At 44.0% G+C, this 19,505-nt stretch overlaps 1 protein-coding gene across 1 annotated transcript; it reads left to right on the plus strand.

The window, feature by feature from the left end:
- The first annotated feature begins 11,996 nt into the window (after nt 1-11,996).
- On the plus strand, nt 11,997-18,410 carry LOC138637684 (multiple coagulation factor deficiency protein 2 homolog). The gene is made up of 3 exons (XM_069726546.1): nt 11,997-12,097; nt 15,888-16,012; nt 17,941-18,410. The coding sequence occupies exons 1-3, from the start codon at nt 11,997-11,999 to the stop codon at nt 18,093-18,095; spliced, it is 381 nt and encodes a 126-aa protein (XP_069582647.1). The 3' UTR covers nt 18,096-18,410.
- Nucleotides 18,411-19,505: the final 1,095 nt, after the last annotated feature.

A 19,505-nucleotide genomic window follows, 5' to 3' on the forward strand; every position in this document is an offset into this window, starting at 1 on the left:
TTAAAATCACAGCAGCCGCCAAAATGCATAAACATTTGTTGAAGCACTGAATTAATTATAGAGATTTAAGCTTCAGATAAAAGATGAGTGATTGCGTCTGTAGTGTATGACTCTTACAAATCCTGTTCTGCCACAGAAAATCTGGAATGTGTGAAGATGCCATTATGGAGTTAACTACAGCTATTCGCAGCCATCTATTATTATTATTATTATTATTATTTATATAGTACCATTAATTCCATGGTGCTGTACATGAGAAAGGGTTACATACAGGGTTATAGATATCGTTTACAGTAAACAGGTTTACAGTGACAGACTGGTACAGAGGGGAGGGGACCCTGTCCTTGCGGACTTACATTCTATGGAGAAGAGCCCACCCGGCGTCGCTATATATAGTGGTGGTTGTTTTTTTCACCTCTGAACCCAACTAATAGTATCTGTAAATGCATCAACTTCCAAGCATTTCCTTTATAGGATTCCAAACCAGGTGATAAACCTATTAGCGTAATTGGATATTAGGATCTTCTGGTTGGAAAAGCGCCATGACGGCAATCTCATTGTCTGTAATGGTAAGCTGGCAGTCCGCAGACTCGCCACCATAGAGTTGGGCCTCACATTTTCTCTTTTATTTCTACGTTGCGTTGTAAACCAGTTTCCTGTCCCGCTTGCACTGTAAGTCCAGTTGTATTTGTGTAATATTGTAGCAAAAAAAGGCATTAATACTAGTCAACCTAGTGAAAGTGAGCACTTGGTAATTAATTAAGGAGTTACATTCTCTGCAAATCCCTTATATATTCTTGCTAACACAATCCGCTCCAGCAGACATTACAGCCCATGATTTCTTGAGTCTCTACAATGGGATTTGGTTTTGCTATTGACCCCCTTTTACAGCTCCAAAGCTCCCGCAGGATCAATTCTTGGAGGAGGGAACTGGGGAATGTAGGATATTTAATTTCTACTAGACAAGTGTGCCGTTTAATACATCAGGCCCAGTGGAGCTGCACTGTGCACATTTGACGGTCACTCTATTCAAACAAGGCACCCGTACCCCTCTTTAGGGGATCGGTGATGGTCCCAGCCCCCACACACACCTGTGATCAACAACTTATCACTTACAATGTGAGTAGCCGATAGTGTTTTTGCACTACCACCATTACCTTGTTTACCTCTGAAGAGCTTACAGGGGTGGTCATTTAACCCCCTTAGATGCTGCTGTCAATGGTGGCAATGACATCTAGATGGTTAACAGACCGTGGGACATTCCTTTTACCCCATCGGCAGCCTGAGGTCGTGATTTTGTTGTCCTGATGGTTGTCATAGCAAACCACAGCCAAGTAATTGCCCTAGGGTGTGCCAACTATAGTGACCTGTTCAGATGTTCATAGTAAAAATGACAATTTTTGTCCCTACTATTCCACTTTGTGTTAATTCCTGGAAAGCAACTAAAGCAGGGGTGGGGACCCTTAGGCCAGCCGTCCGTTTACGGCCCTTGATGACCTTTTATCTGACCCCGGGCAGTTTCCCGGGAACTGCAGTGCTTGGGCCAACAGCCATACTTTGCCAGCCTATTAATTTCTTGTTGCTTTGTGAGCACGTGCACTTAGCGTTCACTACTGAACTCCGAGGCGCGTGCGATGAAAGATTACATCCTGGCACCAGTGCCAGCGTCAGGACGTACTTTGTGGGCGAAGTTAGCGCGAAATCTGTACGGCCACCGGAGATTGCCATAAATATTAAAATGGTCTTTGGCAGAAAGGAGATTCCCCACCTCTGACCTAAAGGATTAATAAACTACCTGTCAGCAATTTTTGAAGATGTGGATTGTCACTTTTGAGAGTTTTCCAATATATCGGTCTCCCCAAAGTCACTTCAAAGCTGAAGAAGTCCCTAAAAAATAAGTTTTGTAAATTTCCTTAAAAAAATGAAAAATTGCTGCTACATTTTTAAACCTAACATCTTAACCCAATGAGAGAACATTTTACAGCTGGTGCTGATGTGAAGAAGATATGAGGAAAATGTAAGAAGTCATACCACACAAAACCGTTAATAAGTATCTGGAATCAAGGTAGGAACATTTCAAAGTTGGAAAACTGCTAATTTTTGTATTTTTAAAAATAAACTTGACTTAAATTCACGTCTAACGTAAAGTATGTGTCACGGAAAGAGTCTAAAACCACTGAGATGTATTGAAATATTACAGAATGATTACCACAAAGTGACACGTCAGATTTCAAAAATGGCCTTGGTCACTAAGGGGTTAATAACTCTCGTTTTACGATAATCTTTTAGTGTAAACGGGCTGTGGATCACCCCGGTTAAGGAGCAAAACGCCCATTCTTCAGGTGAATTGATCTTTTGTGCAGAGCAGAAGACCTCGCTCTCGGCAGTAACCAGAGCTCACACTTCCAAGACCGGTGACCGCCTGTGTGCACCGAGCGACCTGGTATAGATCTCTTACAGATCGCTCCGTGCACATGGTTTACCACAGGATATTAAACGACCGCCGATTGATAAAGGGTTATCGACTGGCAATTGTTTAGTGCTGCTGGTCGGTCCTCAAGGCCACGTTCACACGCTCAGTAGTTAACATCAGTATTTGTAAGCCAAAACCGGGAACAGGTGAAAAATGGTGACGTGTTTCTATTATACTTTCCTCTGACTGTCCCACTCCTGGTTTTGGCTTAAAGATTCTGAGGTAAAATACTGACCAAATACTGAATGCGTGAACATGGCCTTGCTCCACTTGCACACGTGCTGTATGCAGTGTTTGTGTTTTTTGTCTTAAGGCCCCTTCACATTAAGCGACGCTGCAGCGATACCGACAACGATCCGGATCGCTGCAGCGTCGCTGTTTGGTCGCTGGAGAGCTGTCACACAGACAGCTCTCCAGCGACCAACGATGCCGGTAATCACGGTAAACATCGGGTAACTAAGCGCAGGGCCGCGCTTAGTAACCCGATGTTTACCCTGGTTACCATCCTAAAAGTAAAAAAAACAAACCGTACATACTTGCCTACCGCTGTCTGTCCCCGGCGCTCTGCTCTGCACTCCTCCTGTACTGTCTGTGTGAGCACAGCGGCCGGAAAGCAGAGCGGTGACGTCACCGCTCTGCTTTCCGGCTGACCGACGCTCACAGCCAGTACAGGAGGAGTGCAGAGCACAGCGCCGGGGACAGACAGTGGTAGGTAAGTATGTAGTATTTGTTTTTTTTACTTTTAGGATGGTAACCAGGGTAAACATCGGGTTACTAAGCGCGGCCCTGCGCTTAGTTACCCGATGTTTACCCTGGTTACCAGTGAAGACATCGCTGGATCGGTGTCACACACGCCGATCCAGCGATGTCCACGGGAGATCCAGCGACGAAATAAAGTTCTGGACTTTGTTCAGCGACCAACGATCTCCCAGCAGGGGCCTGATCGTTGGTCGCTGTCACACATAACGATTTCCTTAACGATATCGTTGCTACGTCACAAAAAGCAATGATATCGTTAACAATATCGTTATGTGTGAAGGTACCTTTACATGTAAGGACTGCGATCACCCAGTACGCAGTGTCAGATTGAGGAACATTGGGCCCACCACAGGACTTTTTGCTGAGGGCCATTACACATATAGCAAACTACCAAAAGCTCATAATGAAAACCAGAAGGGGAAGTGAGAATATTGGATACAGCAATATATTGTTTTATACAGGGAATAATAATGATAATCCTGTGTATAGTTGTATGCTTCCATAGGGAGTAATTCAGCAGATTTCTGTAGGGTTGGTGTTGGCAGCCCACCTCTATGCCTCAAGTGTGGGCTTTTACTGTGCAATAATGAATACTGTTATACTGTGCTTTATTCATACTGTGCATGGCTTACATGAGGTCCTCTTATAAACCGGATTAGTAATGGTTTTATCAGTTTCCATGTTGTATCTCACTCGTAAGGATTTACAGTCGGGTCATACATTCATAGTGCCAGATACAGGACACTGAATATAATAGAGATATATTTATTCAATGATAAAGCTTCTGGTTGTAGTAATATATAACTTACTGCCATCCATTAAAGACGTTGTCCAGCTCCTCCACCAAAATCTTAAAATGATATAATGCCGGTGTGCACAATCTGCGGGCCTAGTCTGCCCGTGACCCGCTGTACCATTTTCTGTGGCTCCCAACCACCTGGCCACAGAAGTGCCTGCCTATAAGTGGCTGGTTGCATGTGGTTTCCCCTTCTTTATCCCTCCAGCGAGATGTGTACGAGTTAATGGTGGCCATCTATGCGTTTGGCTCTCTACATTGCAGTCTGACATTGAGTTTACGATGGGGAGAGCCACATTTACACATAGCTTTCCATCTCAGAAGTGCTGCCTGGAGGGTAAACAGGGCCACTATAATTCCCATAGCTGACGGTTCCATGGAAATAGTGGAAAATGAAGGTGATCTGCAGTACGCGGCAGCGGGCTCTACACGGTTTATGGAGCAGTGATGTTCCCTTCAATACGCTATTTACATCTGGAGGTCGTAGCGGCTGATTGGTGATGGTGCTGGGTTTGCACTGTTATAATGTATTCTCAAGAGAGGTCATCAATATTACAAGAGTACTGATTAACCCCTCTGATATAATAAGGAAGGGGCTCTTGACCCAACAATGTTTTGTCTGTGTTTGTATAAAAGGCCAACTCTGACAAATTTCAGTATCTGATAAGAAGTGTGTGATTTTTTTTAAACCCACATGAAGTTGTGTAGAGATCACATACAGCCTATTTAGTAGACTTAAAGGGAATCTATCACCAACTTTTTACTGTGTTATTGGAGCACCATGATGTAGGAGCAGAGACTGATTACTGGGGTGTGTGAGAATAAGTGTTTTATCAGTAGGAGATTCACTACAAAACCACTGGACTCGTGCATCCCAATCCAACCACTCCCCCAGTATTGATTATCTGGTACACAGAAAGCTGTGGTGAGGGTGTAACTGAGCTCTGCTTGATCTGTAGAAGAGAGAACTGACTGTCGCAGTTTGAGTTGAGCAGTTGTGACAATCGCTGGAATCGGGGTCTCTGTCCCTACCTCATGCTGCTGTCAGGTTACGCAGCAAACACCAGCTGACAAGTTCCCTTTAACTAATCTTTGAAAGCATTGTTCAGAGTGTTATACTCACACTGTACACAATATGGATTTTGTATGTTGCTGCCTGATTTTTAATTTATCATTTTGTAACTATATTGCATTGCTAATGCTTTTTATTGTAATTGTCTTTTTTGGTGAGTTTTATTTTTTTCTTTCTTGGAGCAAAAAGCTAAACCAAAATAAATTCAGAAAATGTGTAAATGTCTGAGAAGTGTTTTTTTTTGTTTGTTTGTTTTTTTTTGTTTGTTTTTTTTGCTTCCTGGAGGTTTCCATCTTTTTGGCACTGTTCACATGTCCAGTTGTCATTCATTTCTAACAGATCAAGTATTTGGCACAGCCATTAAGAATAAATGGGACGGAGGATTGATGACCGTTCCATTCAGATGGGGCTCTCCAGCTGTCCAGAAATACTGAGGGGAGCAACAGCGGTTTATTTTGCAGGAAATAAGTTGCCTGAGGCTTAAAGACCATTTTGATCAAATTGTTGGATCATATAATGGATAAACTCTTCATCATCTGTTAGTTTCTCACTGATTTATGAGATATGTAAATATTGAAATTGCCCTCAATTGCTCATCACCTTCAACCAGATGAGGGGTTTACGGCCCACTGTCCTAAGAGGAATTCTTCCAAGTAATTCTGAGGCCTGATCATATGCCAAATCCACATAGAACAGACACAGCTATTTTCAGAGTTAGACCAGTTCCTTTGCAAACCATCTACTGCTTTTTCTATCTCACCTTTTGTGAAAGGTTAATATACACACAAGTCCTCCTTGCTCTGTAATTTCGGTTCTCTGGGAATCTCGTCAGGTGTTGATAAGGACACCTCAGCACTCGGTGCAGACACATTCATTATGGAGGGAGCAGCAAGAAGCACGCTTTGTTTTGGGCTTTTTATTCTTGTACCTTGGAATCTTGTAAATGGGCAACCAGAAACTTCAGTGAGGGGACAATTTCCTAAAGATGCTTTTCACAATAAGACCATCATCACCGACCATCAGTAAGTTTGTTCATGTCTGACAAGTTTCTCTGTCTTATCTCTTCCATACCCCATAAAAAAAAAAATCTATGTAGCCTTATAGTAAGGTTCTGTGCACACTGGGTGATCTTCCTCACAGCGCAAACACAAAATTGAACCTCAAAAGAAAATGCTGATGTTATGCCATGGCTTAGCAGTACAGTTGCCTATGATGTCAATTTCCCTGGAGGTACTAACCAGGGGTGAAATAAAGCATGTTGTTTAACCCCTTCATGACCCAGCCTATTTTGACCTTAATGACCTGGCCGTTTTTTGCAATTCTGACCAGTGTCCCTTTATGAGGTAATAACTCGGGAACGCTTCAACGGATCCTAGCGGTTCTGAGATTGTTTTTTCGTGACATATTGGGCTTCATGTTAGTGGTAAATTTAGGTCAATAAATTCTGCGTTTATTTGTGATAAAAATGGAAAATTTTGAAAATTTCGCAATTTTCACATTTTGAATTTTTATTCTGTTAAACCAGAGAGTTATGTGACACAAACTAGTTAATAAATAAAATTTCCCACATGTATACTTTACATCAGCACAATTTTGGAAACAAAATTTTTTTTTGATAGGAAGTTATAAGGGTTAATATTTGACCAGCGATTTCTCATTTTTACAACGAAATTTACAAAACCATTTTTTTTAGGGACCACCTCACATTTGAAGTCAGTTTGAGGGGTCTATATGGCTGAAAATACCCAAAGTGACACCATTCTAAAAACTGCATCCCTCAAGGTGCTCAAAACCACATTCAAGAAGTTTATTAACCCTTCAGGTGCTTCACAGCAGCAGAAGCAACATGGAAGGAAAAAATGAACATTTAACTTTTTAGTCACAAAAATTATCTTTTAGCAACATTTTTTTTATTTTCCCAATGGTAAAAAGAGAAACTGAACCATGAAAGTTGTTGTCCAATTTGTCCTGAGTACGCTGATACCTCATATGTGGGGGTAAACCACTGTTTGGGCGCAGGGCTTGGAAGGGAAGGAGCGCCATTTGACTTTTTGAATGAAAAATTGGTTCCACTCTTTAGCGGACACCATGTCACGTTTGGAGAGCCCCCGTGTGCCTAAAAATTGGAGCTCCCCCACAAGTGACCCCATTTTGGAAACTAGACGCCCCAAGGAACTTATCTAGATGAATAGTGAGCACTTTGAACCCCCAGGTGCTTCACAAATTGATCCGTAAAAATGAAAAAGTACTTTTTTTTCACAAAAAAATTCTTTTAGCCTCAATTTTTTCATTTTCACATGGGCAACAGGATAAAATGGATCCTAAAATTTGTTGGGCAATTTCTCCTGAGTACACTGATACCTCACATGTGGGGTTAAACCACTGTTTGGGCACATGGTAAGGCTCGGAAGGGAAGGAGCACCATTTGACTTTTTGAATGGAAAATTAGCTCCAATTGTTAGCGGACACCATGTCGCGTTTGGAGAGCCCCTGTGTGCTTAAACATTGGAGCTCCCTCACAAGTGACCCGATTTTGGAAACTAGACCCCCCAAGAAACTTCTCTAGATGCATAGTGAGCACTTTAAATCCCCAGGTGCTTCACAGAAGTTTATAACGCAGAGCCATGAAAATAAAAAATAATTTTTCTTTCCTCAAAAATGATTTTTTTAGCCTGGAATTTCCTATTTTGCCAAGAGCAATAGGAGAAATTGGACCCCAAATGTTGTCAAATTTGTCCTGAGTACGCTGATACCCCATATGTGGGGGTAAACCACTGTTTGGGCGCACGGCAGGGCTCGGAAGGGAAGGCACGCCATTTGGCTTTTTAAATGGAAAATTGGCTCCAATCATTAGCGGACACCATGTCACGTTTGGAGAGCCCCTGTGTGCCTAACATTGGAGATCCCCCACAAATGACCCCATTTTGGAAACTAGACCCCCAAAGGAACTAATCTAGATGTGTGGTGAGGACTTTGAACCCCCAAGTGTTTCACAGAAGTTTATAACGCAGAGCCATGAAAATAAAAAATAAAAATTATTTTTTCAAAAATGATCTTTTAGCCTGCAATTTTTTATTTTCCCAAGGGTAACAAGAGAAATTTGACCCCAAAAGTAGTTGTCCAGTTTCTCCTGAGTACGCTGATACCCCATATGTGGGGGTAAACCACTGTTTGGGAACATGTCGGGGCTCGGAAGTGAAGAAGTGACGTTTTGAAATGCAGACTTTGATGGAATGCTCTGCGGGCATCACGTTGCGTTTGCAGAGACCCTGATGTGGCTAAACAGTAGAAACCCCCCATAAGTGACCCCATTTTGGAAACTAGACCCCAAAAGGAACTTATCTAGATGTGTGGTGAGCACTTTGAACCCCCAAGTGCTTCATAGAAGTTTATAATGCAGAGCCGTGAAAATAATAAATACGTTTTCTTTCCTCAAAAATAATTATTTAGCCCAGAATTTTTTTTAATTTTCCCAAGGGTAACAGGAGAAATTTGACCCCAATATTTGTTGTCCAGTTTCTCCTGAGTACGGTGATACCCCATATGTGGGGGTAAACTACTGTTTGGGCACACATCGGGGCTCAGAAGGGAAGTAGTGACTTTTGAAATGCAGACTTTGATGGAATGGTCTGCGGGCGTCACGTAGCGTTTGCAGAGCCCCTGGTGTGCCTAAACAGTAGAAACCCCCACAAGTAACCCCATTTTAGAAAATAGACCCCCCAAGGAACTTATCTAGATATGTGGTGAGCACTTTGAACCCCCAAGTGCTTCACAGACGTTTACAACGCAGAGCCGTGAAAATAAAAAAAATCATTTTTCTTTCCTCAAAAATGTTTTAGCAAGCAATTTTTTATTTTCACAAGGGTAACAGGAGAAATTGGACCCCAATAATTGTTGCGCAGTTTGTCCTGAGTATGCTGGTACACCATATGTGGGGGTAAACCACTTTGGGCACACGTCGGGGCTCGGAAGTGAGGGAGCACCATTTGACTTTTTGAATACAAGATTGGCTGGAATCAATGGTGGCGCCATGTTGCGTTTGGAGACCCCTGATGTGCCTAAACAGTGGAAACCCCTCAATTCTACCTCCAACACTAACCCTCCCCCCCCCCCCCACACCCCTAACCCTAATCCCAACTGTAGCCATAACCCTAATCACAACCCTAATTCCAACCCTAACCCTAAGGCTATGTGCCCACGTTGCGGATTCGTGTGAGATTTTTCAGCATCATTTTTGAAAAATCCGCAGGTAAAAGGCACTGCGTTTTACCTGCGGATTTACCGCAGATTTCCAGTGTTTTTTGTGCGGATTTCACCTGCAGATTCCTATTGAGGAACAGGTGTAAAACGCTGCGGAATCCGCACAAAGAATTGACATGCTGCGGAAAATACAACGCAGCATTTCCGCGCTGTATTTTCCGCACCATGGGCACAGCAGATTTGGTTTTCCATAGGTTTACTTGGTACTGTAAACCTGATGGAACACTGCTGCGAATCCGCAGCGGCTAATCCGCTGCGGATCCGCAGCCAAATCCGCACCGTGTGCACATGGCCTAATTCTAAAGGTATGTGCACACGCTGCGGAAAATGTTGCGGATCCGCAGCAGTTTCCCATGAGTTTACAGTTCAATGTAAACCTGGGGGAAACAAAAATCGCTGTACACATGCTGCAGAAAAACTGCGCGGAAACGCAGCGGTTTACATTCCGCAGCATGTCACTTTCTGCGGATTCCGCAGTGGTTTTACAACTGCTCCAATAGAAAATCGCAGTTGTAAAACTGCAGTGAAATGTGCAGAAAAACCTCGGTAAATCCGCAGCGGAAAAATCCGCAGAGGACCAGAATACGTGTGCACATATCGAAACCCTAACCCTATTCTAACCTTAGTGGAAAAAAAAAATCTTTATTTTTTTATTGTCCCTACCTATGGGGGTGACAAAGGGGGGGGGGGGGGTCATTTACTATTTTTTTTTTTTTTTTATTTTGATCACTGTGATAGATTATATCTCAGTGATCAAAATGCACTTTGGAACGAATCTGCCGGCCGGCAGATTCGGCGGGCGCACTGCGCATGCGCCCGCCATTTTGGAAGATGGCGGCGCCCAGGGAGAAGACGGACGGACCCCGGGAGGATCGGTAAGTATGATGGGGTGAGGGGAGCACGGGGGGGGATTGGAGCATGGAGGGGTGGATCGGAGTGCGGGGGGGTTGGATCAGAGCACGGGGGGGGGGTGATTGGAGCACGGGGGGAGCGGACAAGACCACGGGGGGAGCGGAGCACAGGACGGAGGGAAGCCGGAGCAGTGTACCGGACAGATCGGTGGCTTGGGGGGACGATCGGTGGGGTGGGGGCACATTAGTGTTTCCAGCCATGGCCGATGATATTGCAGCATCGGCCATGGCTGGATTGTAATATTTCACCAGTTTTAATAGGTGAAATATTACAAATCGCTCTGATTGGCAGTTTCACTTTCAACAGCCAATCAGAGCGATCGTAGCCACGGGGGGGTGAAGCCACCCCCCCTGGGCTAAACTACCACTCCCCCTGTTCCTGCAGATCAGGTGAAATTGGAGTTAACCCTTTCACTGGATCTGCAGGGACGCGATCTTTCCATGACGCCACATAGGCGTCACAGGTCGGATTGGCACCGACTTTCATGACGCCTACGTGGCGTCAAAGGTCAGGAAGGGGTTAATTTGACCACTTCATTTTAATCCCCGTTATTGGCCCTATTATTTGCTATACAGCTGTGGTATGTACAAGGCTGGCATTATAGATGGCCTTATGTTAGATAGGGTTGTACACACCTCAAACCCTCTGTGACTTTTCCCATAATAGCATTAGGGAAACCGTATTTATTATTATTATTATTTATTATTATAGCGCCTCCATGGCACTTTACATGTGAGGAGGGGTATACATAATAAAAACTGGTACAATAATCTTGAACAATACAAGTCACAACTGGTACAGGAGGAGAGAGGACCCTGCCCACAAGGGCTCACAATCTACAAGGGATGGGTGAGGATACAGTAGGTGAGGATAGAGCTGGTCGTGCAGTGGTTTGGTCGATCGGTGATTACTGCAGGTTGTAGGCTTGCCTGAAGAGGTAGGTCTTCAGGTTCTTTTTGAAAGTTTCGATGGTAGGCGAGAGTCTATGTTGTGGTAGAAAGTTCCAGAGTAGGGGGGATGTGCGAGAGAAATCTTGTATGCGATTGTGGGAAGAGGAGATAAGAGGGGAGTAGAGAAGGAGATCTTGTGAGGAACTGAGGTTGCGTGCAGGAAAGTACCGGGAGACGAGGTCACGGATGTATGGAGGAGACAGGTTGTGGATGGCTTTGTATGTCATGGTTAGGCTTTCGTACTGGAGTCTCTGGGTAATGGGGAACCAGTGAAGGGATTGACAGAGCGGAGAGGCCGGGAATAGTGGGGGGACAGGTGGATTAGTTGGGCGGCTGACTTTAGAATAGATTGGAGGGGTGCGAGTGTTAGAGGGGAGGCCACAGAGCAGGTTACAGTAGTCAAGGCGGGAGATGATGAAGGCATGGACTAGGGTTTTTGCAGATTCTTGGTTTGAACAGATCCGTGAAATATTTTTGAGTTGAAGGTGACAGGAAGTGGAAAGGGCTTGGATATGTGGTTTGAAGGAGAGATCACTGTCAAGGATTACCCCGAGACAGCGAGCTTGTGGGACTGGGGAGAGTGGGCAGCCTTTTACTGTAATGGATATGTTTGTTGGGGGGGGGGGGAGTCGCATGCGATGGGGGAAAGACGATGAATTCTGTTGTGTTCATGTTAAGGTTTTAGAAATGTTTCTCTCTGTATATACTGTATGTTTTACACACCATTATTGGATAGGTCATACTGGTCATTTGCTCCTTCTGTCATTTGTTTCCATGTCAACGTTTAGTCATCTTGAAGAAGAACTGAAGCATGAACTGGGAGAAATTGACCTTGACAAAGCTACAGAAGATGAGCTTGAGTTCTATTACTTCACGTAAGTGTGACGCAAAGCCCTACAGGAAGATTAATTTTGGGCTGGGCATTATTAACTGCAAGCTGCCAGACTGCTAAAGGATAATTCCCGTCTCCCTAAATGGGTATAATGGGATATCTGTTGTGAAAATAAGCAAGTATCTAATTCACTTCTTACATTTCCCACTCCCCTTACAATGGGACTGGTCGAGCATGTTCAGTGCTAACAGTCTCTAGATCTTGGAAGCCCTGCACTGAGGCTGGGACAACTTTAGTCCTAATGTGCTTCTGATGCTGTAGTGTCAAAGCTGCCTCATATAGTAGCATAAGGGTCCAGCAGTCTGGTAATTTTTGTGGCCTGATGAGTCACTCGTGCAGGGGCGCCTGTCCCCCCATTGTATGAGTTAGTAGGCTGCACGCTGATCACCTGCTTAGGCCTCTATAACCAGAGGGATGAAGCCAAGATGTCCATTTGGTTACCAGCAGTTGGTCATCTTATCATTTTTTGTCTCTAGAATATTAATGGTTCTTTGTCAGCATAGAAGGACTGTTAAAACCAAGTAAAGGCGCTTGGTGCATCCTTGCGAGGCCAAACAATTAAGTGCACCTTCCCACCTGCGTCTTTTCCATCTGTCTCCATTCTTCTCTGTTCTATGAAGCTGGAGCTGTCCATCAAAGAAGGTGGAGGAAGAAGGAAAACTAGCAGGCGTGAAGGTGCACTTAAATGATCGGCCACACCATGATGCACCTAGCGCCTGTCCTTGTTTGAACAGTCATTATGTGCCGACAGTCCCTTTAAAATCGAAATTGTACACAGAGAAGAATATAATATGACTAGATGGTGGCCCGATTCTAACACATTGGGTATTCTAGAATATGCATGTCCACGTAGTATATTGCCCAGCCACGTAGTATATTGCCCAGCGACGTAGTATACAGCACAGAGCCACGTAGTATATTGCCCAGACACGTATGTAACAGGTTAAAAAAGACTTAAAATAAACATACTCACCTTCCGAGGGAGCCCTTGTAGTCCTGTCGCCTGTGTGCGGTTAAGGCGGCAGCTTCCGGTCCCAGGGTTGGATGAGCACAGGACCTGTGATGACGTCGCGGTCACATCACCGTGACGTCATGGAAGGTCCTTGTTGCATACCATTCTTGCCACCGGAACCTGCCACTTGCATGGAGCAGTCACTGGAGCGTCACAAGTAGCGGGAAAGGTGCCGGAGGGTGAGTACTTGAAGATTTTTTTTTTTTTTTATTATTTTTAACATTCGATCTTTTTACTATTGAGGCTGCATAGGCAGCCTCAATAGTAAAAAATTTGGTCACACAGGGTTAATAGCAGCGTTAATGGCGTGCGTTACACCGTGGTCCATTAGCGCTGCCATTAACCCTGTGTGAGCGCTGACTGGAGAGGAGTACGGAGCGGGCACTGACTTCGGGGAGGAAGGAGCGGCCATGTTGCCGCTGAACTGCGCCCGTCGCTGATTGGTCATGGCAATGGTCGTGGGCATTTTGCCACGACCAATCAGCGACTTGGATTCCATGACAGACAGAGGCCGCGACCAATGAATATCCATGACAGAAGGACAGACAGAAAGACGGAAGTGAACCTTAGACAATTATATAGATGTTCTTCATCTGCTGTTCACAACCTTAATTATTTTAGACTTTGGAAAAAAACGGTCCTACATCTAAATATGGATATAAAATGAATCCATACACCTTTTTGAGCTAAAAAAAAATAATTTCCATACAGGATCCTGTGTCTGATTTGCAGGCCTCAAAGAAAGAAGGTGTGCTGTCTCTTGTCTTTCTAAGGCTACTTTCACGCTAGCGTCGGGCTCGGCCCGTCGCAGTGCGTCGGGCCGAGGTTACCGATGCTAGCAGTGAATGCGCCGCACAACGGGGGCAGCGGATGCATTTTTCCAGCGCATCCGCTGCCCCATTGTGAGGTTGGGGGAGGAGTTCCGGCCACGCATGCGCGGTTGAAAATGGCAGACCGTCGGAAGCAAAAAACGTTACATGTAACTTTTTTGCTCCCGGCGGTCCGCCACAACATGGCGCAACCGTCGCACGACGGTTGCAACGTGTGTCAATGCGTCGCTAATGTTAGTTTATGGGGCAAAAACGCATCCTGCAGACAACTTTGCAGGATGCGTTTTTTCCCCTAAACGACACATTGCGATGTATTGAAAAAAACGCTAGTGTGAAAGTAGCCTTATGGTCTATTCTTAGAATGTTACTCGATAAAGCCATTACGTTAGAATTCGAGTTGGTGTGAGTCACTGTGCACATCACAATGGTCTGTGGCCGATGGACAGGAGTGGGGAAAAAAACACTTCTTGGTTGACGGCAGCTGAGGCTCTTCTTTTAATCAGTTGGCTCGGTGTGACCTTACATACGTATCATACTGCAATGATAACATTGCCCCAGGCTGGCTAATCAAAAGAACAACTGCGGATGCTAAAAGGTAAGAGGCGGTTCTTCTCCCATCCAGCTATAGATCAGTGCATATGGCCAATGGACACAGAGATTGACGTATTGCCCCTCATAAGTGCAAAGAATGAGATCTGATTTGGCTAGGTGAGAGCCTTAAGGCTATGCACACATTGCGGATTTTGCTGCGGATCTGCAGCTGTTTTCCATGCGTTGTACAGTACCATGTAAACGTATAGAAAACCAAATCCGCTGTGCCCATGGTGCGGAAAATACAGTGCGGAAACGCAGCGGTGTATTTTCCGCAGCATGTCAATTCTTTGTGCGGATTCTGCAGCGGTTTACACCTGCTCCTCAATAGGAATTCGCAGGTGTAAAACAGCAGGTGTAATCCGCAGTGCGGTTTATATGCAGATTTTGCAAAAACAGTGCGGAAAAATCCGCACACCAATCCGCAACGTGGGCACACAGCCTAAGACTGAGATATAAAGGGGTAACGTTTCTCTTTGTGTAGAGTGACAAGCCAGGCCTGGTATGTCAGTGAGGAGACTCATATGCCATGCAATGCTCCTCTGGGAAATTTAAATATGTAAATTGCCTCTTCAGGAACCAAGTAAGATCTCATAAATTCCACTGACGAGGGGCAGTATGCCAAAACACTGTGTCTGCAAACTGAGATTCTGTTTTGGCTTTTATCCTAAGTCATATGGCAAGGCTCGTTAAAGGGTTGATATTAACTTTTAGGATTTCTACGTCCAATTGATGGCACTATGGTTCTAGTCCTCTTCCTCTCGGAAGAGGCAATTTGCATATTTACATTTCCAGAGGAGCATGGCGTAGAAGTCTCCTCACTCCGACATGCCAGGCCTGGCTTGTCACTCTCCACAAGGCGAACTGTTACCCCTTAGATCCCAAGGGACAACCCTTTTGATATCCATTGATCTCATCAATTTATTCTTGTTTCCAGTAGGTGTAACAGAGGCATGGCACAGTGCAAAGTTCTTAGAAAAAATTCATACAAACTGTTTTTGTTTTTTTTAAAGGGGAACACAAGTATTTAATAAAATAGACATGGACTAGGAGAACCGGCAGGCCTCCTTTAAGCCATGACTAACTGCTTGAGTGTAGAAGCATCTACTGCAGTATACACAGAGCACAAAAGCTTTATAATGTGCAGACTGTGGCTTTCATGTAAGTCTACCTTACACGGACTGAGATGACCCTCTACAGACCTCAACATTACTAATTTATTGATTGAGCAATCACGTATATAATATAAGAACTAGCGGCTCAATGGTACAATGGTATAGTCCAAAGTGTAATTGACTGTAGAGATACTGTTACTAACGTTATGCCCGTGTACGTTGCAGAATGCATGACTTTGATCATAATAAGCTCCTAGATGGGCTGGAAATAATGGCTGCATTACAGGAATCTCTTGATGAGCATATTGGAAATGTTTTTTCAAAGGAGGAAAAAATGAAGCATTATATAGGTAAGTGGTGAGCTTGGATCGATGAATTGTATTTTTGTGCTCTTTTTCTGTAAATGTAATTATATTCAAAAATTTCCAGTCTTGGGGCTCATTTACAGAACCCTAGTTTTGGTTTGAGCGCTGTTAATGAAAAAGTGTACAGCACCCCAGTGTTGCTCAATGAGGCAGTGGATATGACCGATTTTTTGTTTTTGTTTGTTTCCCCCTCTGTAACAATCCTTATAAATTGCAGATTAGGTCAAATACATTGCAATTTTGTAACAAGCTGTAAATGATTTCTGCCGCTGTAAAAAATATATACGGTATGTACTAGTGTGAGTGTACCCTATACCCTTATAATTCATTTGGAAATTTCTAACTGCCCAGCTCTCAAAGGTTTAGTGTACCGTACATTCGCATTAGATGCCTTACATATAAATCTTGACTCATGCTGACTTACTTGATCTTGCCAGAATGAATCTTCTTGGCCTATTAAAAAAAAAAAATGATTCAGAAGAAAATTGCCACCAGCTTCCACCATCAGGCAGTGTATGTGAGCATGATAATTAGATTGCAGCCTAATGCGGCCAGCAGTGCTAGAAAGAGTGATGCCATCTGACATGGACATCCATGTGAATACAAATCAAAGCTTTAAGGTTTAGTGGTAGGACCAGGCCAAGTCGCTATATATCGGGGCTCTCCGGAGAGCTGATCGGCTTTGGATCTTCTTTTCTTCTCGTTGTTCTTGTTGCTGAATAGTTAAATTTTCCTTTTTAAAAGGCAAAACAAAAAGTTGTGCAAATCAAGTTCAAAGTGATCGGAAAACTAGGTTGCCGCTCTGATAAGCAGATCAAAGCAGAGGTGTGCGTGCTTCCAGAGGCTCGCTTGTCACGGCACATCGCTGTAGATTACAGCTCTGTAGGAGAATGTCAGCTCTGGTGTTCACGCTGCATGTCATTATCTTCAAGGGTGTAAATAGTATTTATTTTACCTAAAAACCATGTCTTTCATTTACGGCAAGCGACATCAATCTAGATCTTGTTTTCACGATCACAACATTGCCCATAGGGTCCTGTGCCGCTTGTCAGATTGATGAGGAAATTGGCCCCCCATCTGCCTACGAACTCTAGTGTGCAGCATCACAAATCTGATTTTAATGTAATGCAAAGAGCAGCAGCTTTTCTTTCCGGTTTCTATGGTGACTAGAAAATTTAGTATTTGGCAAAAACAGGCCTTGCTGTCTGCTTGCCATACATCTGGCAGATGAGCCACAGAGCTCCTCCTGCCAGAGAAGAAGAGTGTGGTGGTTTCCAAATGGCAGCTCCATGTTCGCCTCGTTCAGGCTTTATTTAGCGTAGAAACAAGCAGCTTCACCCTACAAATCATGCTCCGATCAATTTCTGATGTGTTGGCATAAAGCAAAAAGATGAAAGGGTTGGGTTCTGCTGTATCTTCAGGTAAAGAGTGAGGGTACTGTTACCACATCGGAAGAGAGGACATGAGTGACCACCCAGAACAGAAGGAACGAGAGGGGGCTTTGTGACTATGCACCCTGCGTGCTACCATTAATCAGTGATGGAAGAGAGACAACTGTCTTGATACGTTAATGTGGCTACTGGTAGACTAGAGATGGACCGAGCAGCAGATAACAGTGACACAGGTTTTACAGAGGAATAGTGGCCATGATGCAACTGCTTGATGATGGAAATGAGGGTGGTCTCTGACTCCTACCATGGAGGGCTCGACGATCAGGGAGGATCTGTTGTCACACTTTCTGTCCAGCTGGACTGATCGTTTCACTTTATAAAGAATGATAGACAACTACTATGTTATTCACACAACCTGTTTGAGTATTCACTGTGAATGGAACGTAATGTATATGGTATTATTGTAAGTGATTGTTCCTAGTTCCCCCCCCATGTGTGACCCACTTCTTAATCTCTGGACAGAAATGACTGATGAGGTTCTACAAGAAGATGATCTGGATAAGGATGGATTTTTGTCATTCGTGGAATACATGCATTCCCAAAAACGCACTGCAAGTCCAACTACAATCCTGGATAAAAATGCCAAGGACAAAACCGAATCTATGAAAGGCAACTGAACACCGGAATAAAAGCAATCGGCAGTTTACTTTGTGTAGTGGTGATGAAGGCAAATGTTCTCCTCTCCAGCGTGGTTCATAGTCTTCTCATGGAACCGGCTGTAGAATATAGGGATGTAATATTTCTTTTCTTAATGTTAGTGTGTCTGTCATGTAATTCCATACACGGACGAGAAGCCCATCAATCAGAGCGGGAGGACTTCACTCATGAGTATAGTCTGGAGATACTGAAACATGCTCATCTTTGCAACCAATCCTATATTGTTCCAATGCCTTTAACATGCTTTGCAAACTAATAAAAATGTGTTGTCTTGTGTTTTACAGCTTTTAAATAATCCTATGTGTCCTCAAGGTAACAGTCTGCAAACCCTCACGAACTTCCAGATATCTACCACAGTGACACTCAAATCTTCCACATGCTCAGATGATCGCTTTCCTTTGCCCTGGAACTGCACATGCCCAGTCTACTGAGCAACAGCACCAGTGCTAGATTTGTCTGGCTCTGTGGATGATGTAGGATATATTGGTCAGAGGTGGAGGGAAGCTTGCACAATTTGAAAGTAGGGCGAGGCAGCAGGAGTGCTATAGAGGGGTTGTAGAGAAGTGTTGTGGATGCTGTAGGTGTCATACACATCAATCAGAGGGGTGCGTTAAATTGATGCAATCATACGGGTGCTATAGAGCAGGGGGTCCCCAACTCCAGTCCTCAAGGCCCACCAACATGTCATGTTTTCAGGATTTCCTTAGTCTTGCCCAGGTAATAATTGCATCACCTGTGCAATGCAAAGGAAATCCTGAAAACATGACCTGTTGGTGGGCCTTGAGGACTGGAGTTGGGGACCCCTGCTATAGAGGGGTTGTAGGGAAATGATGGTGGTGCTGGTTTATATTGGTAAAGCCTGATAACAGGTTCCCCATTAAAATTGGCATTTTAATTTTCTAAATCAACAGAAAAGTTCCATACTGTATTAAAACGTGAGCAACAAGCAAAAAAATGACAGAATTATACAATTACTACACAATCAATGGGGTTTTTGTGACTCACAAATTATATCATTTTAATTATAGCATTGTCCGTGAACTCTTTCTGCATGAATGACCAAGCTCTATGGAGGAAGATTTAGCTATGCACCCACCAGCTACGCTAGCTCACAGTTTTGTGAAATTGTATAAAAAAATGTAAAGTAGTGTCAGGGCTCGTTCAAGCAAACGTATTAAATAGTGATGAGCGAATATACTTGTTACTCGAGATTTCCCGAGCACGCTCGGGTGTCCTCCGAGTAGTTGTTAGTGTTCGGAGATTTAGTTTTCATCGCCTCAGCTGAATGATTTACAGCTACTACCCAGCCTGAGTACATGTGGGGGTTGCTTTGTTGCTAGGGAATCCCCACATGTAATCAAGCAGACTAG

The sequence above is a fragment of the Ranitomeya imitator genome, chromosome 5 (genome assembly GCF_032444005.1).
Source record: "Ranitomeya imitator isolate aRanImi1 chromosome 5, aRanImi1.pri, whole genome shotgun sequence".
In the NCBI taxonomy this organism is placed as follows: Eukaryota; Metazoa; Chordata; class Amphibia; order Anura; family Dendrobatidae; genus Ranitomeya; species Ranitomeya imitator.

Coding starts and splice junctions, on each gene's coding strand:
- LOC138637684 (XM_069726546.1), top strand. CDS start 11,997: ATGTCAACGTTTAGTCATCTTGAAGAAGAACTGAAGCATGAACTGGGA. Junction 12,098..15,887: donor CTTGAGTTCTATTACTTCAC/GTAAGTGTGACG, acceptor TGTACGTTGCAG/AATGCATGACTTTGATCATA. Junction 16,013..17,940: donor AAAAATGAAGCATTATATAG/GTAAGTGGTGAG, acceptor ATCTCTGGACAG/AAATGACTGATGAGGTTCTA.